This window comes from Ananas comosus, linkage group 2, assembly GCF_001540865.1.
Source record: "Ananas comosus cultivar F153 linkage group 2, ASM154086v1, whole genome shotgun sequence".
Lineage (NCBI taxonomy): Eukaryota > Viridiplantae > Streptophyta > Magnoliopsida > Poales > Bromeliaceae > Ananas > Ananas comosus.
The window spans coordinates 15572656-15599974 of record NC_033622.1 but is presented as its reverse complement, the minus strand read 5'-3'; the positions used below and the strand labels follow the sequence as shown (position 1 = coordinate 15599974).

Here is a 27319-nt window from a genome sequence, read left to right as displayed (position 1 = left end):
TCGGATATCCATATCTATTGACATCCTTACTCCTTATTCCACTTTTCAATATACAAAAAATACGTACAACAAAAAATAGTACTAAATACGGTGAACCCATTCACCGTGTTTGAACACGGTGAATGGTTTACCGTGTTCAACTTAACACAAGGGCCCAACCTTGCCCGTGTGCGCTGATGTGGCGCCTGCGTGGCAGGCTCAGGATCATTTTTGTAAATTAAATTTTGATAGAGCTATTTTAAAATATAAATTTGTCAGGAATCTAAATGCAAAAAAACTTGATTTATATTTTCAGATAAATTTATTTTTAAAAAAATATACGAAGCGATTAGCATACTATCTTTCTCTAAATTAGTATTAGAAAAAAAAGAGTGTGAAATGACGTGTGAAAATTTGTCTTAGATTGGCATGTTATATGATTACAATAAAAAATGGTCCTAAATTAGAAGTCGCTGTATATAATATATATATATATATAATATAATATATATTATTAAAAAATTAAATATTTTATATTATATTATAATTTATTTAAATAAATATCATTTTCAATTTTAACTCTCACTTTATAATAACATTATTCAATTATTTACTAATCCCATGATTATTATTATATAAATTATAATTTTATAACACTTTAAATTACTTATACCTTGGCATTCTTTTTACTTTCATTATATCCCATTCAAAATCTTTATTCACTATCAATCTTCCTATATCTTTAATATTATATACTCCTTTTATCAAATATACTATTTTCTTTTTTTTCTTTTCTTACTTTATTAATTTAATACTCATCTTATACTCGATTAATTCTCTTCCCCTCTATTCACTTACCCATTTTATTATGAATATGTTTATATTTTTATTTTTATAACATATTAATTATTTTTCTATAATTTATCATCCCTTTTCTTATAGTTTTAAATCAATTCTTCATGCTTATTTCCTCATCATATCTACTAATCATTCTTCATTTTATATGCTATTCTTCATTTAATCTATTCATCTATCATTTTCTATGTTCTATTTTTATTCGTCGATATAATTTTGTTCATCTTATAATAATACTCTTTTTTTAATACTAATTTGATTAATAATTTTATATATTATATATATGATATTATGTACAGCTATCTATAGTCTTTATATTATATTGAAATCCTCAGTTTTGATAATAAATGGCGGCGAAGCGCTGACGGCGCGGCGGGGTGCGAGCGCAGCGGGGGGCGCAGGGTGGCGCGCGCGCGTGTGTGCGGGCGCCGCCGGGGACTACGCTGCGTGGGGAAGAAGAAGTCCACGCGGAGTTCGGTGGAAGGTGGAGAAGAGTAGGCACGCGCTGGGAAGCTTGGGGTGCTGGCAGGGAGTGGAAGAAGATGGCGGGGGGCCAAAGTGCGCGTGGGCCAAGCGGGCTGGGGACCACCCCTTTTATATATTTTTAAAATTTTTAATTTTTAATTTTAATTTTTCTATTATTTTGAAAAGCAAATTTTTTTAAAAAATTAATATTTTTTTATTATAAAAATTTAAAATATATGCGTACTTTTAAATAGTTTAGATTATATATATTAAATATAAATTTTAATTTTATAATATCGATCACTTAGATATAAATTGTATAATAAAAAATAAAAAAGCGATGGATGAAGTTTAAGTTAACTGCTTATTTAATAAATTTAGTTGCGAAAATTACTTGAAGTACTAATTAAATTTGGAAAACTAAACGGTACATTCAAATTTTAAAGTCAATGCATCATTAACTGACTCAAATCTAACATATAAAATAGTCAGATTGTAAAAATAAAATTTTGAAAGATTGGATAGCTGATTCAAAATCATTCGTAGTTTAGAAAAATTCTGTATGTTATTTTAATTTTAATATTAAACTTCACTATCATATTTATAATCTGATGAACAAATAATTTCACATTTAAAATATTTTAAAATATTCAAAATATGATTTGTCGACTTTTAATTTTAACAATTAAACATTCCAAAATTTATTACATAGTTTAACATATTCTCTCCTCAAATAAAGTTCAATTATATCTTTTCTTAATTTAAAATATAAAAAAAGATAAATTACACTTTTGATTCTCAAACTATAACACATATGACACTTTAGTTTTCGAATTTTAATAGATAATATTTTTTTGCTCAAAGTATGAGGCGCGTGAAGCTTTAATTCTCAAGCTTTTATGAGCTGTAATTTCACACTCGAACCACTGTTGTTATAAATAAAATTTATTATTCTTATAATTTTTTTATTCTTTTTTAATTTTTTTTATATTTTTATTCTTATATTTTTCTGTAACAACTGCTATTTTTTATTTTTTAATTTTATTTATTTCTATAGAAACGTGCGCACTAGTACATATTATGAATCCTCAATCCTCAGTGGTTTTAGTCCACGTGGAGGATGGGAGAAGAGGGAAGGCGGCGGGGTTGGGTGGATGCTGACCCTACCATTTTTTTTTATTTTAATGGTTTTCTCTTTCTATTGATTTGGACTGACTTGAGGTAATTAAGATTTTTTTTTTAATCCAATCTACTTTTCTTCTCTGTTATTATAAAAATTAAAAATATATAATTTTTTATAAATAATTTTTAAATTATTTTAATAATAATTAGTGCAGATACCTGCGCGTTGCGGCGGGCAACTATTGTTGAAGTAAAATAACAATTTTTATTCTCTGTTATTATAAAAATTAAAAATATATAATTTTTTATAAATAATTTTTAAATAGTTTAAATTACATGTATTAAACATATATTTTGATTTTATAATATTAATCATTTAGGTATAGATTGTATAATAAAAAATAAAAAAAAGATTAATGGAGTTTAATTAATATTTATTTTAATAAATTTAGTTGCGAGAATTATATAAAGTATATTAATTAAATTTATAAAACTAAATGATACATTCAAATTTTAAAGTGAAAATATCATTAATAACTCAAATTTAATGTTACGTTCCGAATTATCACGTTTTTTCGGGCACGCCAACAGACCAGCCGTATATATAGAAATTTTTCATGTACACGAAGTGATAGCTGTACCTGTAAATAATTCATAGTCACAACCAAGTGTATCAAGCTGCAAGAATTAAAACACGTATATATAAAATATAAAGAGGCACTGTACATACAAAAGTCCACTAAGCAACTCGCTCTAGCGAGTACAACAACAACATAACCTTATGTATAAAAACCACAAAACTATCTCTAATGGGTGCTCTTCTAGCACGGCAACAGGGCTGGTGGGGATCTAACTCGCGACTCGCTTACAACGGTCAGAATCAACAATAGCAGCCGCTGCAGACGAAGGCTCTGCAAAATGTGTCAACAACTGGGAGTGAGAACTACTGCAAAACAGAGTAGTCCTGAGTGGGTACCGTCACTGACCTCAACGACTCACCCACTAAGTCTACAGAACTATATACAAAGGATAGTAAGAAAAATTAGAAAAAACTCTACAGCTACATGTCGCTATACTATCACTAATCAATATAGGCTATCTATAGATAGAAACATGCATCACATTGATCCAATCCATAGGGACTACGACACGTCCGTCCCGTCTGTCGAAACTACACCGTACACCACCTCGAGGACAGCCAGTGGAGAGCAAAATTCCCAACCAAATTACTACGACATCAACGCAAGATAGCCAGACTCCGGAGCGGCACTCGTAATATATACGATCCATGCCATATTTTAACCTCTGCCAAAACGTTATCAATAAACTGCTGCAGCACAGCTGAAATCAGATTTATAGGAAAACTTTTGATTCGAAACTTCTAATTCTCCTAAAAAAAGAAGCTATTAGGTAGATTTCCCTAGATTTTAATGTATACTACCATTGCTGGCGCAATTGAAACCACAATTACAAAACAACGCAGCAGTACTCTGCAGTTCCAAATAAGACAATTGCCTCCTTGTATGGACATATTTATGTTTTTTTGTAAATAAGATTTGTATATATATATATATCAGAGTTGGTGAATGGTTTAGGTTTTAAAATTGATGACGTGCCTTATTTATTTTCAATTTTTTGAAATAAAAGTACATGATTACCAAATATGCAAATTTTATTATTTAATAATATTTTTATATGTATTTGGAGGTGCATGTAGTATTTCTCTTATTTTATATTATTTATTTATCGAGGAGAACCGGAGTGAAGGTGGAAGTGATATGAGAGTTGTCCTTAACCGGTGAGTACAGATGTCAACAGGTTGGATTCGGAGCGAATTTTTAAAAATTCGAATCCGTACCCGACTCCAAACCCGAAACTCAAATCCGAATCCGAATCCGACTAAAAATTCAAAATCCGAATCCGAATCCGAACTCAAAAATTTGAACCCGAAACAATTATTTTTTTTTAAATTTTCAAAATATATTATATTAAATCTAAATTTTTAAAATACAAATTTAAATATAACATCAAATATTTATATAATATATTATATATAATACAAAAAAATTTGGATTCGTGTTCGGGTCGGATACCGTCAAAATTTATATCTGAATCAATATCTGTCGAATTTTTATTTTTTATATCTATATTCGAATCTATATTCATTTAGTATCGAATATATCTGTTTCATTCGAGTTCGAGTTTGAAGGCATACATCAATAATTTTGAATAAGACAGTAGATTAATAAGTTTGAAGGCCAAAGTATCTCGGCAGATGCAATTTAAAGAAATGTTGTGGCGGACACCTAAGTAGATAAAAATCTCATGCATGCGCGACCCCTAAGTACATAAAAAAATCCAGTAGGTGCCACCGAACAAAGTTTAAGTGGGTACGTAGCTCCCGAACAACGTCGTATTGTTGAACGGCTCTCAGTCCGCTCCGCTGTCATATATTGATTTTACTTTCATTCATGACTTTATTACAAATTTTTATATATTAAATTTAAAAAATTTAAATTTTAAGAATGAAAAGTTAGGACTTTTGGATAAACGTAAAATTAACAAACCACGGTAGACCGTGAGTTTCTTAGGTTTAGTTTGGTATTGAGTCATATCAAATGTTATTAGATAAAATAGAGTTGAGAAAAAAACATTTAGGAATATGTTTCTGCGTTCTCCGGTGGAACTGCGGAAAATATATCGTAACCGACTCATCGCGATATGCGTAACGCAATATTACGTACTAAAACAAACAGAATATTTATCCATCGTACTTTCTCGCCGCACGTAACACTATCTCCCCGCAATCCAAACGAAGCCTTAACTTTGATGTTGCACACCGTTTCTTTGTGCTTATCACAAAAGCTATATGATTTGATTTATGGTAGCTGTATTTAAAAAAAATTAAATTTTCTACATAAATTAGTGTGAGAGAAAATGATAAATTGCTTATAATTTTTACATCCAATATAGTTGTTTGGTAACCCAAAATAAGAAAAAATAGAAGTATTTTTTCTTATTTTCAAATTTTGTAAAATTGAGTTTTCATTGATTGCCGGCCAAAAATTATTATAAAATAATCAGTCATTCTGTCAGTATATTAAATTATATAGAATTAGCATTAAAAAAAATGGTGACCATATCAGAAGGCTGAAATTTTTTGTGTTTTTGTTATGCTTAAAGAAGTTATGGACAAGTTAAGTATTAATGAGTTGAAATCGGCGCACAGGGTGAAATCTCTTTTTTTTTTTTTTTTTTAGTTAGAAATATGAATAAATTAGAATTCAAATTTGAGACCCAGAATACCAATCATTAAATTTTTCACCACTTGCTCTAGAGACAGTCGGTATAGGGTGAAATCTTAATATCTCAAAATTGGACTTTCCTACCAGTGCTGTGCATGAGGTGTCATCATATGCCATGTGTTTTTTTGTTTTTATGCAATTATCATATGAGATGTTTGGCAAAAATTAAGTCCAACGTAAATAGCAATTTTGCTGTTATTATCGCTGAATTCCAACTAGATACGTAAATGCTCAGGAGGCAATGCTAATCTCATAATCCGCTGTGATTTTGTTAAGGTTCTCAGTCCGTGTCTGCGTGTCCCATAAAAAAATGCAGTGTGACATTTCAGGAACACACAAGTCTAGGATACGACAACAGCACTGCAACATGACCCAAGTCAATTTAATTGTGCTTCTAAAATTCACCCATTTTATCAGACTTTTTTTTAAAAATAATTTTATTATACTTTTCTTTCTAAATAAAAATTTTGTTCGGCTTGAAATATAGGTGATAAAGTACAATTGCTACATAATAGGTAACCACGCTTCCCAACTATTTTTTTTGTATTGTAATTTTCTTTCAAAAGAAGATATTTAATTGACTTAAAACATAATGATCTTTTTTCTATATATTTTTTGTTTTGACTCTTTCTCCACCCGTCCATGCCAAATTGTCGTTTATATCTCAGAACCGTGATAGAAGGGGACACGAGAATATTAAATTAGGGCCACATTTTGTATTGTTATTATCTTCTATTTCTTAAACATAAATCTGATGGACTCACATTAATTGTTTGCACTTGACCGTCCAAGGATTTCTTCGACCAAAGTACAAAAAAAAATTTTCCCACTTCTTTGTATTTCTTGAAAAGATGTTTTCAATATGAGTTACAGGCGAAGTAGCAACTGCAAACATAATTAAATCCATTCTTGAGAAGATGTTTTCAAGATGCCTTACAAGCTAATAGCAACTACAAACATAATTAAGTCCCTCCCAGCATCATCCAATCATACATAAATTATAATTTGCATTTGAAACCAAAAAAAGTTTGAGAACAGTAAAAATATCAAACGAGGCCGAAGATTATTGTTCTCCGCAACCTTTTGATTTTGGAGAATAAAAATATAACAGCTCCAATTATTTGTATTAAAATTGGTTGAATATAGTAAAAAATGCAATAAATATATATGGTCGCGCATAACTAAAAATTGTATTAACGAATTGTATCCCGTTATACATGCATGGAGCTATGAGATTATATCCATTGTTGAAGAAAAGGTTAAATGATTAGATAGATTAGTTTGCCTTTTATTTAAGATTATTCTTTACAACTATTGTAGCTAAAATTGTAGTTAATTTAGGTAAAATTTTTTCTATTGTAATTATTGAATTTCTCTGGCAGTTTCAAACTGTAGTTTATGAATAGTGATTCTATACTTATTATTTTTTTATACCGTTTATTTATTTCAATTCAACGGCTCAGATTTAATTTTTTAAAAATTATGATTTGCAATAACAGGTCACTTTAAAAGGGGTACCGGTTACCACTTTCCAGGTACCCAAAAAAAGGCATTTTAGTCCTTTAAAGAATGGGTAATTTAGTAATTTTATTTTCACTATACTATCTAATCTCTATTCTGTGTTTGCTTTTGCTTTCTCTATCTTTTTTTTTTTATCCACAGTAGAGATGTAAAAGGATAGGATTCGAGGCGGATTTTCAAAAACTCGAACCTGAAATCGACTGTCAAACCCGAAATCAGAACCCAAACCCAAATTCGATTAATTTTAGAAAATCATATCCACACCAGTACCCACTAAAAATCCAAAACCCAAACACTAGCCCGTGCCTTCCGGGCCAAAGGGCCATACCGGGCTGGCCCGGCATGGCCCGTGCCTTCCGGGCCAAAGGGCCATACCGGGCTGGAGGCTTGATAGCTTGGGCCCGGCACGGCCCATATTACACCCCTAGCGGTACTTGAGAAACCATTGAACTGGTTTTTTTTATTTGAGCCAGTAAATTCTAGATGAATCTTATATTAAATGCTCCAAACAGTTTAAATCCTATTTAGATGAATGAATCCTTCATCAAATTAACATAGTAATAAAAAACTTCCTAGATGAAAGGGAAATGTAGGTCAGGCCAAGTTGGCTTTCAGATTTTTCTTAAACACTTTTGTGATCAAGCTTCTATATGCCTATGATTTGCATATTGTACACATAAGATAGCTAGTAAGATAAGAAAGTATGTGATATAGGTAGATAGAAAAATGATAGATATATAGATGTATAATGGTAAGCGAATAAGAGTGCATCTCAGTGAGACGCATTATACATATATATACACACACACTCAGTTTAAGCTACTATATTATAGATAATAGAGGAATAGTAATTATTACAGATCTTTTGGCTCTTAGATCCATACAAATAGAATTTCCAAATTGTCAACTCTAAACATCCAAGAGCTAAAATATTTATTGTATATATTATTTTCACTAGATCCATCTATATATATGTGTAAATATTTATTATAGTAAATATTTATTATAGTATAGTAAATATTTATTATAGTATAGTAGCAGTGCACTAGATCCATCTATACATATGTGTATATATTTTAGCTGTTGATGCCGCTATATATGTCTAGTGGCGAGAAGGCGGAGAGCATCTCTTTTGTGCACAGCAAGGCCTGGCGCCTCATCCATGTTGATATCCTCCTTTGTCGTGCCCGTTGGAAGTTCCCAGTCGAAGCAGTAAAGAAGGTTGGCGAGCATGATCTCAACCGTTTTGATCCCGAGGTTCTTCCCTGGGCAGATCCTGCGACCTTCCCCAAATGGTATCAAATTGAAGTCCTTTCCTGCAAACTCGAGATCCGTGTTATTCATGAACCTCTCCGGCTTGAATGCCTCCGGAGATTCCCAGTAACTCCCGTCCCTTCCGATCGCCCAAGCATTGATGTATATCATCGTATTGGGCGGGACATCATAGCCGTCGATTTTGAAATGCTGCAACGTTGCTCTAGGGATCAGCAAGGGAGCCACCGGGTGCAACCGCATGGTCTCCTTCACAACGCACTTGAGGTAGCGTAGTTGGTCGATGTCGCTCTCCTCCACCTTCCCTTTCCCCCCGACGAGGCTTCTCACTTCTTCTTGAGCTTTTTCCATCGCTTGCGGGTGCCTCATTAGTTCCGTCATCACCCAAACCACAGTGGCTGAGGACGTATCGCTCCCACCAACGAAAACATTCTACAAAAATGAGTAAACTTGTGTGTAAAAACATGACTTTAGTGTTGAATGATTCGTGGCTGGGCTGATAATTATATTCGCAGGTTATCTAGGTATGAATAAAATGTATTCACAAATATTTAGACAGCCAGCATTCTTATTCATACCAACGGGTACGTACGTAGCTGGGTATGCGAATTACCCACGAGGTGTTTTTTTTTCTTATTCTTATTATACTTTTCAAACATACACATATATAGAACTAGGCTGATGTTGGCCCTTTAGGATTGAGTGAGTTATTGGTTTAATAGTATAATTCAACGGATGAAAATAGTCAAAGAATTAAATCTAACGGTGGAAAACTCAATAGTATCAAACGCTTGGTGCTATCGGTAATATCCCAGTCACTCTCTCTCTCTCTCTCTCTATATATATATATATATAGAGAGAGAGAGAGAGAGAGTGTAGAGCTACTATACTATCGAAATTATAGAAAATCTGATGCTTTCAATTTTTTGGCCCTTAGATCAACTTTTTTAATCATTTATAAGCTTTGGATTAATACTAGTACTTTGTGGGGACCACACAATCCTAGGAATATTACTTAACTCTAGGCAGAATCACAATCATTTCGACCGAACAATTCTTGATTCAATGGTCAAAAAGTCGAAAACATCAAGTCCTCTATACTTCCGATAGTATAGTAGCTCTACACTATATATATATATATAGGGTGGGGCCGATATACTTTTTGAAGCACAGAATGCTCCGTGCTTTCAACTCGTTTTCGATGTTGAGACTTTCGAATTGACAATTAGCTCCGTTAGACTTGATCTAGGGTATTTTAAGTATGTAGAAAATAAATTTTGCGATTTTTTGATATCATTTGCTTAGTGATCGAAGTAGTTCAAAATCAACGGCTGAAAATAAAAATATTGCAAAATAGGATGATATGATATTAAAATTTTAGATAAAAAATATTGATCTTGTTTTATATAGTATAAAGAATTTTCAATCAAAATTTCACGTGATTTGAATATTTTTACACCGTTAAACTTGTAAACAGCTCACCACGGTTATTAAAGTTATTGATTTTAAGCCCTTTAATCATTGGCAAATGATATCGAAAAATCACAAAATTTATTTTCTAGATACTTTAAATACTCTAGATCAAGTTTAATGGAGCCGATCGTCGATTCGAAAATTCTATCGAAAACAACTTAGAAACACGGAAAGTTTTGTACTTCCAGAAACATACCAGCTCACTCTCTCTCTCTCTTTATATATATATATATATATATATATATATATATATATATATATATATATATATATATNATTATCATAATATACAATAGATAATATAGAGTTTTAAAATAATAATAAGAAAAATTAAAATTAAAAATCTAGAGGTAAATAAAATAAAATAAATATTCACTTATTTTATTTAAAAAATATATATACATGCTAGTTTCTGTGGGTTGTCGAAAATATATGAATCTATCTGTTTTACCCACATCCTTTTAGATAAAAAATCAGTGTTCATACTCGCAAATCTATCGATAATCTGCGGGTACCCTAAGGAATGAATAGCAATATATTGTTAGCTCTACATATTGTTATTGCCAAATTTATTGTTCTTAATGAATGAATTTTTTTCAAAAAAAAAAAAAATTATGTGATATATTATCGTATTTTACCGACCATAAGTACTGCTTTGATCTGGTCTGTGGTTAGACTTTTCTCCTCCTTTTGCATGCGCAGTAATAAATGCACAAAGTCTTCACCAGAGTCACGTTGCTGCTGCTGCTGCTGCAGTGTGTCGAGATGCTTGTCGATGACTTGTTGGTAGAACAGATCAAGATCGGTAAAGTTCTTACGGAGCCTCGCTCTCATCCCTGTGAGCCAATCGGCCCATCCGATGATAGGCAAGTAGTCTGCGATGAAAAAGCCCGCGAGCATAGCTTGTGTTTCGTTCAGAATCGCCTGAAACCTGCTTCCAACATCATGGTAGCTCCTTCCGAAAGCCATTCTACAAGTGATTGCGGTTGTGAGCTCTATCAGTTCTTTGCTCAAATCGACGGGGAGAGAACTGCTTGAATATGAGGATATCAAGCTCATAGTTCTTTCCACCTCTTCTTCTCTAATGGATCGAAAGGAGGCGACCTTCTTCGCGCTGAAAAGTTCGATGACGGAAATTCTTCGGAGCTCTCTCCACTGCTCTCCATACCCCGCGAGGCCGATGTCCGAGCCACCGTAGGAGAGCTTTGTAAATGAGGTGAGGGATGGTCGGCTGCAGGACTCTAGGTCGTGCGTCTTTAGGATCTCCCGGGCCATGTCGGCAGAGGAGACCACGATGCTCGGCCTGCTGCCGAGCATCAGGTGCATGAGGGGGCCGTATTGCTGCGAGAGCCGAGAGAGGGAGCGGTGGGGGAGTATACCAAGCTGGTGGAGGTTGCCGATTAACGGCAGCTTGGGAGGGGCCGGGGGAAGTTTTAGTGATGGACTGGAAGTCTTGTTTCTTCTTGTGAGGAGTAGAAGAGGGAGTAGTAGTAGGAGAACAAGAAGGAAAGGCTGCAGGGAGGCAATCATGTCAGAAAGAGCCATAGAAACTTAATTTGGGGTGCTTCAGGTATGAAGTAAAAGAGCTCATGCATATGCTGTGCATTTATATAGTATCTGCATGCCTCATGTTTGCGTTTATATAGTATCTGCATGCCACACAAATCATGGACGACTTTTCAGCCGCAACAAGTTTCCTAGATAGTGCAGCTGTACAATTAAAATCGTATTTTGGTTCTCAAAGTAAAATCTTTAATTTGAAATTTTCAATTTTTCTAAAAAAAAAAAAACGATTTTGACGTAGTACTGCTCTTACCGTTGCCATTCAAACCTAATTATTAGACAACACCACATTCTGCAGATCCAAATGAGCTCATGACCTCCTTAATTATATTCATACATACTTAATTGTTTGTTTTTAATTAAATTAGATTTGTGTATATAGGTGTTGGTGAATAGGTTATAATTAGCCTTGTAAAATTAATAGCGCCCTTAATTTTATATTGTCCAATATTTTGAAAACTAAGCCTTACATAATTACCACTTGGCAAGATTTAATTACTTAATTATTTTACATAATTTTATATCCAACATACAGCATTTCTCTTATTTATGTTTATTAGGACAAAGTACTTCGTCAGAAAATGGAAAGATGATTGCCATGGCGTTGGACACTCCTACCTACAAAAAACTCACGGGTAGGTACCAAAGATAACGGACGCCGTTACCCACTCATTAAAGATAACGCACGCCGTTACCTCCGTGCCCCACTCATAAAAGCTACATGATTTGATTTATCGTTGTACTTACGTAGTCTAGTTGCTTCTATCAATATAAGTTACAAATTTATTTTCCATACGGAAAAGTTTAGAAGCCAATCAATACTTTTGTTTCTTGCTGCCTTATATAATCTTGTATTGCTACGAAAAAAAATAATATTTTAAATTTTTTTTTTAACGTCATGTTTGAAAGTATCAATCAAAATATCTATAAAAAAAAAATCGTCATAGATATATCGATATTTATGCTAAGTGTTAGTAAAATATATTCTTACGCTATAAAGTATTAAAATTTTTTTAAATCTTAATCCTTTAAAACGTTGAAAAATTAAAAATAATAATAAATATTATTTAATAAATTAGTTTGATATTATTGAGGGTTCGTATTATGACACCTTTTGAAGTGTCAATATTTACTATATTGTAAAGATATTTGGAGGCGTTTACCGAGTGCGAATTTATATTTATGTTTAAGATATTAGACGAGGCCTCCATTATTCATGTTTTGTTATGCTTAAAATTTATGCATGTTTGTTGTACAACGAATGCACGTCCATACCCGTTTCCATATATCTACGCATCTGACGTTGCTCTCACTCGTAATCACACCCACGCATTAAGACTCAAAATTAGAGTTTCCTACTAGTGCCGTGCAAGAGCTGTGTGCCATGATTTTCTTTTTTCCGTAATTATCACATACGATGTGCCGTAAGTAGGGGTGTAAACGACCCGAACACGAGCGAGCTGAGGTCGGCTCGTGTTCGGCTCGTTTATTAAACGAGCGAAACACGAGCTGGCTCGTTAAAGTATCAAGTGGAAAAATTCAGCTCGTGTTTGGCTCGTTTATTAACGAGCCGAACATGAGCTGTTTCACGAACTGGCCAACGAACAATAAATTAAAAATGATTAGATTAAATATATATAAAAAATAAGTTTATCAAATCTTATCCATTAGACTTTAATCTAATAGGTGAAACTTTACATATAAATAAGTCTTTTTATAATTAAGCTCGCATTTATATTTTTATTTTGCTAAAAATAAAATAATAAAAATATATATTATATATAATTATTTATTTATATATAAAAATATAAATTAAATAAATTATATAAATATAAAATATATGTATTCGAGCTGTTATCGAGCCGAACAGAAGCGAGCTGACCCCAGCTCGTGTTCGACTCGTTTATTAAACGAGCTAAAAAATCAAGCCGATCTCGAGCTCATTTCGAGCCGAACACAAGCTGGCTCGCGAACAACGAGCTGGATTGCCACCTCTAGCTGTAAGATCTAATTATGTAACCGACTGTCTCTAAAACAAGTGACAAAGGGCTTGACGGTACTAGTATTCGAGATTTCAAATTCGAATTCTAATTGATTCACATTTCCAACTAAATTTATTTCTAAATTTAAAAAACGAAACAGGTAACGTGCTACCTATCTCTCTAAAAAAAAAAGAAGAAGATTTAATTACGTACACTAGACTATAATATTGTATTATACAGATTTTTTTTTTCACTTTCAATATTATACAAATTTCTTTTAAGGCACCGCTTAACTTTTTTTTTATTAATCCCTACACTACAAATAATAAACATATAATTTTATATAAAACTGCTAAAAAATACTGTTTAAAAATGATAGAGATATATTCAACTTATTATGATATTAAAAATAATAAAATACATAAAATAACAAACTAATAATTAAAAATAACTTGATAGAAGTTTCAATGAGTCTATCGTGAACATTTATTTTATATTTGTTTTACTATTTAAACAACAACTTTTAAAAAATTTATCAGATTTTGTCTAAAATAGTATATTTATTAGCAGTAAAATAAAAATTGGCGAGAAAAAGAATAGTTTGGTAATATATGTAAGAAAAGAAAATAATAAGATAGAAAAATAAAAAAATCTAAATTTTAATGTAGAATTTGAAAAATATAATAAAACCTTTTAAAGAATAATATAATACAGTAATAAAACAATAATAAAATAAAGTATTGTAAAATATAATTCAGCCTTTTTATAATTATGGGTAATTGCTTAATTATATACCCAAAATTCCCGACATTCTGATTTACCTTTTTGGAAGGTTAATATTGAAAATAATTTTTTTACATTCTAATTTATTTCAAATATACCCGTAGAGTTAAAATCTGTTAATAAACTCTGTTAATGAATTATGTTAACGAACTCTATTATCTTTATAAAATTACTATTGTGTCCTTTCAAATATACTTTTCTACCCGCACCTTCTTATTTGTTCTTAAGTTAGGGGCACAAAAAGTATTTTGTTTCTTGGACTTTTCAAATATACCCTTTTATTATCATTAATATTTCTTATTTGCCCTTAAGTTAAAGGCAAAAGTGTCATTTTAAATTTTTTTAACTGTAGTAGATATTTAACTCACGTTTAACTCAACTTGACTTAATAGGTGATAACTGTATCGGTATTTTGAAAAAACGGAAGAACATATGAGGTGTATATTGAAAAGGAAAAAAAATAAGGGTAATAAGATATTTTCAAAGTTTTTGGAGTATATAGGCAATTATTCCTTATAATTATGATGTACGATGTTACTCAGGAGGTCTATCTAAGAGACATAATATTTTGCTTTTAGTTTCAACGGACTCTAATTCTTTGTTAGTTAATTCGTGAATTATTGAAAATTCAAATTAAACGTCTCGTTTATGAATTTTTTTTCAAAAAAAGAGAATTATTCGTGAATTTTTTGGCCAGCCGAGTAATTCGCGAATTATTTCCGAATTAGTGAAAATATGAATAAAAAATTTATTATTTTTTTTAAAAAATAGATTATCTTATATTTTATTTATATTTTATACTGAATCTATTTTTTAAGCCGAATTTTTCAATAAATTTAAAAATTAGAAAACGAATTTTATGCATATTATACCCGGACCGAATTTTTGCTGAATCCGAATTAACTAACTATGCTCTAATTAGCTGGATACGTTAATGCTCAGTAGAGACCGATAATCCGCATTCATTTTGATATATACGTTAGTGCACAAGAAAAAAAATGTCTTTTATGTCTTTTATTTTTGAGCAAGAGGTAGCAAGTTATTTGGTTAATTCATTAAGTAAAATTAACCGAGCGTACAGAATGAAAGTAGCTAGGGCCTCCGAAATAGTGCCAAAACAGAACAAGAAAAAACAGAAAAGAGGTTGGCGAAAAGGGAAAAGGGGAAAGGGGAAAGGGTGAGGGAAGGGTGGGAAAAAAAAAAAAAGGGAGCGTTGAGAAGCTTCGTAAGCCGATGCAGTCAAAGGAGCTGATTCCACGATTTCGCCAGAAGTTTGATGCGTTCAAGAACCTAGGTAGCGTCGAGAAACTTCGTATGGAAAATGATATTATTTCTTTCCGTCTAAACTACCCACCAAGTTGTCGCTAAAAGTTTTATGTCTGTTGATCATATTTTTATAGTATGGCAACCACCACATATTTAAATTTAACTATTTAATTTTTTTAAAATTTTAAATTTAAATTTTATTAATAAAAAATTGTAAAATTAACTAATCAAAAAAGTCCACTTACTATCCACCCCTTCGTACGTAGCATCAGTCGTATTTTCTTTACGATTTCTTTCTATTTCATCTTATCGATTCCAATCCAAATAAATTACCCATTTCACATTATCAGCTCTAACCGAAATAAATTACATCTTTTCTTCTACATTAACCGTACTCTCACGTCACTTCCCACCCCAAAATACCTCCTTCCCACCGTTTTATCTATGACGGTTCCAATATATGATTTTCAATAAATTCACCCTTGATTACATGTAAAACATGGTTACAGTAATTTCTAAGAGTACCGAGGTTTATTACCTCACACATGTAGCCTAATTCTTATTTTTAATGAATGAAGCGGATAGCAAACTTTTTTTTTTTCAAAAAAAAATTCTAATAGTAACAAATGTTTTTACCTTAATTTTATTCTTTTATTCCGTGTGAGAAGTAGAATGAGCAAGGTAGACTATGTCAACTGTAATGATGAAAAAAATAGATAAGAAGAAAGAGGAAAAAAGAAATGTGATATTATATAAATATAAAAGTCTAATGTAGGCTGTGTTAGACAACAAGGTCATATATATTATCCTGACCAAAATAGACTAGGAGCCGACCGTGCCGGAAGAGTTGCATGTTTCAAGCCTTTGGCCCGGCACGGTCCTTTAGGTTGAAAGGCACTGGCCATGCCGAACTGTACCGTGCTTCGGACCAATCTCTTAATTATTTATTTTTAAACTTTTAAAAATATAAAATTAAAAATATAAAAAAATAAAATTACACCCATTTAAGTTTATATTTGATCAAAACAATTAATATTTATAAAAATAATTATAAAATAATAAATATTTTGATTTTTTAAAAAATTATAATCTTTATTTTTTTAAAAAAAAGTGATACATTGCGAGGTTTTGATCCAATGGACCAACCCCTTCTTCCCAAGGCCTTCATTGGCAGACTTTGGAAGGAGAGCTTCTAGGGAGGAACTCAGACCCCAAGGTCGAAGGCCGAAGGCCTTAGGCCCTAGGCCGTGCCGTGCCTAGCTTCGGCCCAGTACAGCCCAGTGTAATGGGCCGAGCCGGTCCGTGGCGTGCCCCAGCTTGGCCTGTGGCTTTCTGTTCAGCGGCACTCAGAGAAACCATTGAACTGGTCTTTTTCATTCGAGCTAGTAAATCCTAGATGAATGCATTAAAACAACGGCCTCACGTTTAAATGCCCCAAACAGTTTAAATCATATATAATTGAATGCATCTTTTATTAAATTAGTACAGTAATATTCAGAATCAACAGCCGAATACTTCTTGGATGAAAGGGGTACGCACGTCAGGTCAGGTCTCGGTCTGCAGAGTCTTCTTAAACACTGCTGTCTTAATAAGGTAGAATATATATGTGATTCTACCCTATACTTAAATATTGATAAATTAATTTTTGTACGTCTGAGAAGTTGTGAGGTATAAGCATATGATTTGCATATTATACACATAACTAAGATATATAGCTAGTAAGACACATAATAGATATAGCTAGGTAGATTGTTGCGCGAGAGATGATACGTACGTAGATGCACAGTGGTGTATTTATGTATATATTTTAGCTATTGATGCTGCTATATCTAGTGGCGGGAAGGCGGAGAGCATGTCTTTTGTGCACAGCAACACCCGGCGCCTCATCCATGTTGATGTCCTCCTTCGTCATACCAGTTGGAAGTTCCCAGTCGAAGGAGTAAAGAAGGTTGGCGAGCATGATCTCGACCGTTTTTATCCCGAGGTTCTTCCTGGGGCATGCAGATCCTGCGACCTTCCCCAAATGGTATCAAATTGAAGTCCTTTCCCGCGAACTCGAGAACCGAACTATGCGTGAACCTCTCTGGCTTGAATGCCTCCGGCGATTCCCAGTAACTCCCGTCCCTTCCGATCGCCCAAGCATTGATGAATATCATTGTATCGGGCGGGACATCATTGTCGTCGATTTTAAAATGCCGCAACGTTGTTCTTGGGAGCAGCATGGGTGCAACCGCAAGGTCTCCTTCACAACGCACTTGAGGTAGCGTAGTTGGTCGATGTCGGGCTCCTCTACCTTTCCTTTCCTCCCGATGAGGCTTCTTACTTCTTCTTGAGCTTTTTTCATCGCTTGCGGGTGCCTCATTAGTTCCGTCGACATCGCCCATACCACAGTGGCTGAGGATGTATCGCTCCCACCAACGAAAACATTCTGCAAAAAAAGAAATCTCGTGTATGAAAACATGACTTTAGTGTTGAATGATTCATGTGCTGGGCTGATTTTTATATCCGCAGATTTATTTAGGTACGAATAAAATTTATTCAAAAATTTTTAAGATAGCCAGCATTCTTATATATCCATACATGTGAGCAGATGGGTATGCGAATTACCCACGAGTTGTTTTTTTTTTTAATTCTTATACTTTTCAAATACACACACGTAAAAATATATATTTGTTTATTTATTTAAAAAAGCATAAGATAATTATTATTTAAATTATCACAATATATAGAATTTATAGATGAGGAATTTCTGTATATTTTCGTCTTAGTGAAACCTAGCCACTATATTTACTATTTTTTTGTTTTTTTCTCCTTATTTTTAAAATTCTAACCGTTGTTTACTGTTGGAATCTTTCTCTCTAAATAGGGATCCATGTTTATTTTTGGAATTAAGAAAAGGAGTTAAAAAAAAAAAAAAATCAAACCCTAACCACTCTCTTTGCCTCTTTGATCTCTTTAACTTGGTGCAATTTATTAGAACGTGAGTTTTCTATAGTAAAAAATTTATAATTTGTCCATAAACTATTTAATAGTCTATAAAAAATTTGCATGCCGATACACATATTTGATCTAAACCCGACCCGTATTCGATCTGTACCCAATTTTAAAGTACCCGACCCGTATTCGATCTGTACCCAATTTTAAAGTGGCTGTATACGGATAGTTACTATCTAAATCTGCTCAAGTAGACTCGATGGATATATTAATAATTTAAATACTCAAATCCGTATAGAATCTGATATAAACGAGTAAAACATATATTTTTCTCTTCCAATATTTTAAAATATTGGTACAGTATATCAAAACAGGGACATTTTTATGCAGTTGCTCTCACTCGCTAAATATAGGAGACAGTAATTGCTATGTGGATGGAAAAATGAGTTGAAACTGGCACACACTGGGTAAAATCTAGTGGGCCCCAGAAAAAGAACACCATACTAGGGATGTTAATGCGTGTAGATACTCAAAATTTTATCCGAATTTGAAATAGAACGGAGCGAATTTACCTGATGATAAACGAATATGGTTTTGAATATGAATATCAGAAACAAAGACCCGACGGGTATAAATTCGGAAATGAATTTTGACTGTATTTGATCCGAATTTGAACCAGACTAGAACCCAAATTTATTTTATAATATATATAACATGTGTATTAAAATTTAATATTATATTTCAATTTGTATTTTAAAAAATTAGATTTAATGTAATATATTTTGGAATATTGAAAAGAAAAATAATTATTTCGGGTTTCGAATTTTTAGTCGATTTCGGATTTGGATATGTCTTTTTCGGATTGAGATTTCAGATTTGGAGTTGGATTCGGATTCAAACTTCTAAAAATCTGCCGGAATCCGACCTATTGGCCTCCTAAATCACACGCATACATTGAGACTCAAAATTGGACTTTCCTACTAGTGCCGTGCATGAACTGTGCGCAGGCCAGGATTCTCTTTTTTGCCTAATTATCACATACGATGTGCCGTAATTATTTTTTTAAGATTTAATTACACTTATACTATATTACAATATAGAGATTTTTTTTCACTTTTTATATTATACTAATTTTTTTAAAGCACCGCTTTTTTTTTTATCCCTACACTATAAAATACTAATTAAAAATAACAGAAATATATTCAACTTATTTTAATAATATTAAAAATAATAAAATAATAATTAAAAATAATTAAAGCTGGCGAGAAAAAAATAATTTGGTACGTAATATATGTAAGAAAAAGAAAAAGATAAAAAAATAAAAATAAATCTAAATTTTAATGTAGAATTTGAAAAATATAATAAAACCTTCAAACAATAATATAATAAAGTAAGTAAAAATAATAATAAAATAAAGTATAGTAAAATATAATTAAAACTTTTCACTATTACGACCCACGGCTACCGTGTTATACCCAGGAGGTCTATTAAGGGACGAAATATTTTGCTTTTAGTTTCAACGACTCTAATTAGCTAGATATATACGTAATTAATGCTCCGTAGAGATAGGGGTGGCAATTCAGCTCGCTGTTCGTGAGTCAGCTCGTGTTCGGCTCGAAATGAGTCTCGATATCGGCTCGCTCGTTAGTAAACGAGCCGAACACGAGCCTCAATTTTCAGCTCGTTTAATAAACGAGCCGAACACGAGCTGGGGTCAGCTCGCTCATGTTCGACTCGATAACAGCTCGAATACATATATTTACATTTATATAATTTATTTAATTTATATTTTATATATAAATAAATATTATATATAATACATATTTTTATTATTAATTTTTAGCAAAATAAAAATATAAATGCAAATTTAATTATAAAAGACTCATTTATATGTAAAGTTTCAACTATTAAATCAAAATTTAATGGATAAGATTTTATAAATTATTTTTATATATATTAATCTAATTCTTTTTAATTTATTGTTGTTAACCAGCTCGTGAGTCAGCCGTGTTCGGCTCGTTAATAAAACGAGCCGAACACGAGCTGAATTTTCGGCTCCGATATTTAACGAGCGAGCTCGTGTTCGGCCTCGTTTAATAAATGAGCCCGAATATGAGCTGACCCTAGCTCGCTCGTGTTCGGCTCGTTTACACCCCTGCGTAGAGACCGATAATTTGCTTTTATTTTGATAATCTGTTTTTATTTTGATGTAGGTTTACCCTGCGAACAAGAAAAAAAATGTCATTTATGTCTGTAGTTCATATTTTTATAGTATAGCAACCGTCACATATTCAAATTTGACTATTTATTTTTTAAAATTTTTAAATTTTAAATTTAATAAAAAATTGTAAATTGAACTAATCAAAAAAGTCCGCCTACTATCCACCCCTTTTGTACGTAGTATCTATTATATTTCTTTATGATTTCTTCCTATTTCATATTATTGGTTCCAAATTCAAATCGAAATGAATTACCTATTTCACCTTAGCTAAATAGATTACATCTTTTCTTCTACATTAACCTTACTCTCACATCACTCTCCACCCCAAAATACCTCCTTCCTATAGATTTATCTATGACTCCAATTTATGATTTTCAACAAATTCATGTAAAACCGGCTGTCCCTAGCGCAAGTGGCAAAAGGCTTGATGGTTGGTACCTGAGGTCTCAAGTTCGAATCCTAGTTGATTCACATTTCTAGCTAAGTTTATTTCTAAATGAAATAAACGAAGCGGGTAGCATGCTACCTATCTCTAAAAAAAAAAAAAAAACAAATTCATGTAAAACATGGTTACAATAATTTCAGATAGTAACTAATGTTTTTACCTTAATTTAATTATTTTATTCATTGTGAGAAGCAGAATGAGAGAAGTAGAATATGTCAACTGTAATGATGAAAAAGAATAGATAAGAGAGAGAGAGGAACAAATATGTGATATAGATGTAGGGGTGTAATGTGAGTCCTGTTCAAACCGCATGACCTATATTATCTAGACTAAAACGAGCTAGGCGTCGGTCTGACTTTCAAATTCTAGCCGAGCGGTGCAGGGTTGGATCTTTCATGCCTCCTCCCCTGCACGGGCCCTCTGGCATGGAAGGCACTGGCCTTATCGAACCGGGCGGACCAATCTCTCTATTTTTTTTAAATTTTTTTAAAAAATATAAATTTAAAAATTAAATTACTCCTGTTTAAATTTATATTTTGATCAAAGCAATTGAAATTTATAAAAAGAATTATAAAATAATAAATATTTTATTTTTTTTAAAAAAAATCTATTTTTTACTTTTTTTTTTTTAAAAAAAGTGATTAATTGCAAGGTTTTGATCCAATATGGACCAACCCATTCTTCCCAAGGGAGGAACTCGTGCCCCAAGGTCCAAGGCAAAGGCCTTGGGGCCCAGGCTGTGCCAGTTTGTGCCGCGCCGTGCCGAGCCTTGGGTCGACGAGCTCAACGGCAGCTGCCCAACACTGCCCAGTGTGATGGGCCCAACCGGTGTGCCCCCAGCTCGGCCGTCTTTTTTTATTTTAGCCAGTAAATCCTAGATGGATGCAATTAATCAACGGTCTCGCGTTCAAATGCTCCAAACAGTTTAAATCCTATATAATTGAATGAATCTTTCATTAAATTAGTATAGTAATACTAAGTCGGAATTATCAACAGCCAAATATATTTCCTCAATGAAAAGGGTACGTAGGTCATACCAGGTCGGCTATCAGATTTTTCTTAAACTTTGCTGTAGCAACTTGTGTTAACATATAACGTAAAATATGTGATTCTACCCTATTCTTAAATATTGAGAAATTAATTTTTGTGTGCCTGAGAAGTTGTGAGATCAAGCTTGTATATACATATGATTTGCATATTGTTCGCATAAGATAGCTAGTAAAATACGTAATTGATATAGGTAGATAGAAGTAGTAGATAAATAAGAGTGCATTTCAGTGAGACGCATTATATATATACACACACTCGATTAAGCTACTATATTATAAATAGTAGATGAAAAGTAATTATTACAGATCTTTTGGCTCTTAGATCCATACTAATTAATAGAACTCCCAAATAGACAACTCTAGACATCCAAGGGCTAAAATATTTATTGTAAATACTAATTTTATATTATCTATAGTATAGTAGCTATTGATGCCGCTATATATGTCTGGTGGCGAGAAGGCGGAGAGCATGTCTTTTGTGCACAGCAATGCCCAGCGCCTCATCCATGTTGATGTCCTCCTTCGTCATACCCGTTGGAAGTTCCCAGTCGAAGGAGTAAAGAAGGTTGGCGAGCATGATCTCGACTGTTTTGAGCCCGAGGTTCTTCCCTGGGCAGATCCTGCGACCTTCCCCAAATGGTATCAAATTGAAGTCCTTTCCGGCGAACTCGAGATCCGAGCTATTCATGAACCTCTCCGGCTTGAACGCCTCCGGCGATTCCCAGTAACTCCCGTCCCTTCCGATTGCCCAAGCATTGATGTATATCATTGAATCGAGCGGGACATCATAGCTGTCGATTTTGAAATGCCGCAACGTTGTTCTTGGGAGCAGCATGGGAGCCACCGGGTGCAACCGCATGGTCTCCTTCACAACGCACTTGAGGTAGCGCAGTGGGTCGATGTCGCTCTCCTCTACCTTTCCTTTCCCCCCGACGAGGCTTCTCACTTCTTCTTGAGCTTTTTTCATCACTTGCGGGTGCCTCATTAGCTCTGTCATCGACCATACCACAGTGGCTGAGGACGTATTGCTCCCACCAACGAAAACATCCTGCAAAAAAAAGAAATCTCGTGTATAAAAAGATGACTTTAGTGTTGAATGATTCATGCGCTGGACTGATTTTTATATCCGCAGATTTATTTAGGTATGAATAAAATTTATTCAAAAATTTTTAAATAGTCAGCATTCTTATCCATACATGTAAGCGGATAGGTATGCGAATTACCCACAAAATTACATTTAAGCGGATAGGTATACGAATTACCCACGAAGTGTTTTTTTTTATTCTTTAAACTTTTCAAATACACACACGTAAATATATATATTGTTTATTTATTTTTTAAAAAATAACATAATTATTATTTAAATTAGGCTAATTTGTATAAAAAATTCATTAGTTTTGTGCTTTTACAAAAGTGGGTAATTTTTTTTATTTTGCAGATTCGGACTGAATTTTCAGCAAACTGACCAAAATACCTTTATTATTTTTTCTCTCCCCTCTTTTTTTTCTTTTGTTCATTTTTTTTTCTCTTGCCGAAGAGACAGCGGAGGCAGAGGCGAAAGCGGAAACGGTCCTCCTTGCTTCTCATCCTCATGCTTTCGCCCTCGCCGGCACCTGCGCACCCCCCCACCTTCCTCGCCTCCAACCTTGCCGAGACCGCACCGCAACTCTTCTTTTTTTTCCTCTTTGACTCTCCTCCACCGTCCGACGACAACGACGACGCCAATACCGTGGAGGTCGCTGCGGTGCTGCCAACTTGGAGCGGGGGGTCCTTCGCTGCGTCGTCGCTGGCGCTGGCAGAGAGGTGTGATAAAAAAAAATTAGAGAAGAAGCAAGAAAAATAAATAAAGATAAAAAATTATAGAAAAAGAAAGATAAAAATAAAATTGCACAGTTAAAATAAAATGACACGGTTTTAAAAAAATATTGCACTATTATGGATATAAGTTGCACTACTTAAGATATAAACTGCAGTTTTAAAATAAAAATTACACTTTTTAAACGAAAATTATACTCTTTAAGAGATATTTACACTATTTCTCCTCTTATTGCACTCTTTCAGATGTAAACTGCATCCATTAAGATTAAAGTTACACTCTTTAAATGAAAATTACACTCTTTTAGAGATATTTACACTGTTTTTCTCTTATTGCACTTTTTGAGATGTAAACTGCACCCCTTTAAGAGATATTTATATTGTTTCTCCTCTTGTTGCATTATTTTTTTTTATTGCACTATTTTTCTCTTGTTACACTATTTTTTCTCTTAAACTGCACCCTTTAAGAAAAAAAATAGTGTAACAAGAAAAGAAATAGTGCAACAAGAGAAGAAACGGTACAACAAGAGGAAAAACAGTATAAATATTTCTTAAAGGGATGCAGTTTATATCTCAAAGAGTACTGCAACAAAAGGAGAAACAAAATAAATATCTCTCAAAGAGTGCAACTTTCGTTTAAAGAGTATAATTTTTATCTTAATGGATGCAATTTACATCTGAAAAAATGCAATACGAGAAGAAATAGTGTAAATATCTCTCAAAAAGTACAATTTTTATTTAAAGAGTGTAATTATCATCTTAAAGCTGCAGTTTATATATTAAGTAGTATAACTTATGTCCATAATAGTGCAACGTTTTTTTAAAACAGTATACTTTTATTTTAACATTGCAATTTCATCTTCATCTTTTTTTTTGTATAATTTTTTATCATTATTTTTTTTCTTATTTCTTCTATAATTTTTTTTAGTCACTCCTCTCTGCCAACAGTCACGGCGCCGGCGACGACGCCGCTAAGGAACACCCACTCCGAGGCTGCAGCGCCGCAGCGACCTCCACAGTGTCGGTGTCGGCAAAGATGTGTCGTCGTCGGATGCGACAGAGGAGGAGGGAGAAGACAAGAAGGGCGGGAAAGGGCAAGAGAGGCGTCGTTATCGGAGACGGTGGATGAGGGTCGAAGAGGAAAAAAAAAAAAAAAGAGTCGCGGTGCAGCCTCGGTGGGGTCGAAGGCGAGGAAGGTGGGGGTTGCGCGGGCGAGGGGAAGGGCAAGGACGAGAGCATGAGGGTGAGAGACGAGGCGGACCGTTTCTGCATTCGCCTCTGCCTCCTCTACTTTTTTTGGCAAGAGAAAAAAAAAATAAACAAGAGAAAAGAATAGTAGAGAGAAAAAGGGGAGAGAAAAAGTAATAAGAGTATTTTGGTCAGTTTGCTGAAAATTCGTACCCAATCTGCAAAATGAAAAAAGGCGGCCCAGTTTGGCAAAATCTCAAAATTTATGGATTTTTTTATACAAATAGGCCTTTAAATTATCACAATATATAGAAGATAATATAGAGTTTTAAAATAACACTAAGAAAAATTAAAATTACAATCCTAGAGATAAGATAAAATAAAATAAATATTCACTTATTTCATAAAAAAAATATATGTATATGCTGGTATGCGTGATCCTCCAAATATTTGAACCTACTTATTTTGCCACTAATTTTTTGGACACAAATAATTAATGCCCAATACCCGCAAATCTACTGATAATTCCTGAGTACCCTAGAGTATGAATAGAGATTGTTAGGCCTACATACTTATTGCTACATTTATTGTTCTTTATAAATGATTTCTTTCGAAAGAAAAATGTTTTATGTGATTCGGTATGGAAAATTTTTCTTACCAAAATGGCTGCTTTGATCTGGTCTGTGGTTAGACTTTTCTCATCCTTTTGCATTCGCAGTAATATATGCACAAAGTCTTCACCCGAGTCATGCTGCTGCAGTGTATTGAGATGCTCGTCGATGACTTGTTGGTAGAGCCGATCAAGATCGGTAAAGTTCTTCTCGAGCCTCGCTCTCATCCCTGTGAGCCAATCGGCCCATCCGATGATAGGCAAGTAGTCTGCGATGAAAAAGCCCGCGAGCAAGACAACCGTTTCTTTTAGAATCGTCTGCAACCTGCTGCTAACATCTTGGTAGGTCCTTCCAAAAGCCATTCTACAGGTGATAGTGCTCGTAAGCGCTATCAGTTCTTTGCTCAAGTCGACTGGGAGAGAACTGTTTGAGCAGTCAGATATGAAGCTCATAGTTCTTTCCACCTCTTCTTCTCGAATGGATCGAAACGAGGCGACCTTCTTACTGCTGAGAAGTTCGATGATGAAAACTCTTCGGAGCTCTCTCCACTTCTCACTATACGCTGAAAGGGCGATGTCCGAGGATCCGTAGGAGAGCTTTGCATACGAGGTGAGGGACGGTCGGCTGCAGGACTCCAGATCGTGCGTCTTTAGGATCTCCCGGGCTATGTTGGCAGAGGAGACCACGATGGTCGGCCTACTGCCGAGTTTTAGATACATGAGAGGCCCGTATTGTTGCGAGAGCCGAGAGAGGGAGCGCCAGGGGAGACTCCCTAACTGGTGGAGGTTGCCGATCAATGGGAGCTTAGGAGGGCCTGGGGGAAGTTTTAGTGATGGACTGATCTTGTTTCTTCTTGCGATGAGTAGAAGAAGGAGCAGTAGGAGAACAAGAAGGAAAGGCTGCAGGGAGGCAATCATGTCAGGAAGAGCCATTAGAAACTTAATTTGGAGGTGCTTCAGGTGTGAAGTAAAGAGTTCATGCGTATGCTATGTATTTACAGTATCTGCGCCCCCCATGTTTGACTTCTATTTTCAACTTCAGCCACATAAATCATAGAGGACTTTAATTAGCCGCAAAAACTTAACTAGATACTGCAGCAGTACAGTTAAAATATATTTTTGTCTCCCAAAATAAAATCTTTAATTTTTAATTTTTAATTTTCCAACAAAAAAAGACTTTGACGTAATACTGCTCTGCCTTTCAACCCTAATTATTAAACAACACCACACTTTACATAGACCCGAAGAGTTGGCTTTAACAAGCCACATGGGTGGGGCACACCTCAATAATTTTGACTAAAACAATAAGAGGTATATTACTAGGACAAGATATTTTGGCGGAAAATGAAAATCTATTTATCTACATTATGGACCAAAGTAAAGAACAAAATTCAACCATACTCTATTATCTATGAATTAGTCTGCGAAATAATTTATATTTACATATTGATGTGCAAAACAAAATGAAAAC

At 33.7% G+C, this 27319-nt stretch overlaps 2 protein-coding genes and 1 pseudogene across 2 annotated transcripts; all 3 read right to left on the bottom strand.

The window, feature by feature from the left end:
• Positions 8313-11610, bottom strand: LOC109706084 (cytochrome P450 71A1-like). Its single transcript, XM_020226890.1, has 2 exons — positions 10635-11610; positions 8313-8951 (listed from the first exon to the last, which is right to left on the bottom strand). Exons 1-2 carry the CDS (start codon positions 11535-11537, stop codon positions 8340-8342), a joined length of 1515 nt encoding a protein of 504 aa, XP_020082479.1. The 5' UTR covers positions 11538-11610; the 3' UTR covers positions 8313-8339.
• LOC109728158 lies at positions 17317-22277 on the bottom strand (annotated as a pseudogene).
• LOC109725940 (cytochrome P450 71A1-like) lies at positions 22441-26826 on the bottom strand. The gene is made up of 2 exons (XM_020255350.1): positions 25897-26826; positions 22441-23283 (listed from the first exon to the last, which is right to left on the bottom strand). Exons 1-2 carry the CDS (start codon positions 26779-26781, stop codon positions 22672-22674), a joined length of 1497 nt encoding a protein of 498 aa, XP_020110939.1. The 5' UTR covers positions 26782-26826; the 3' UTR covers positions 22441-22671.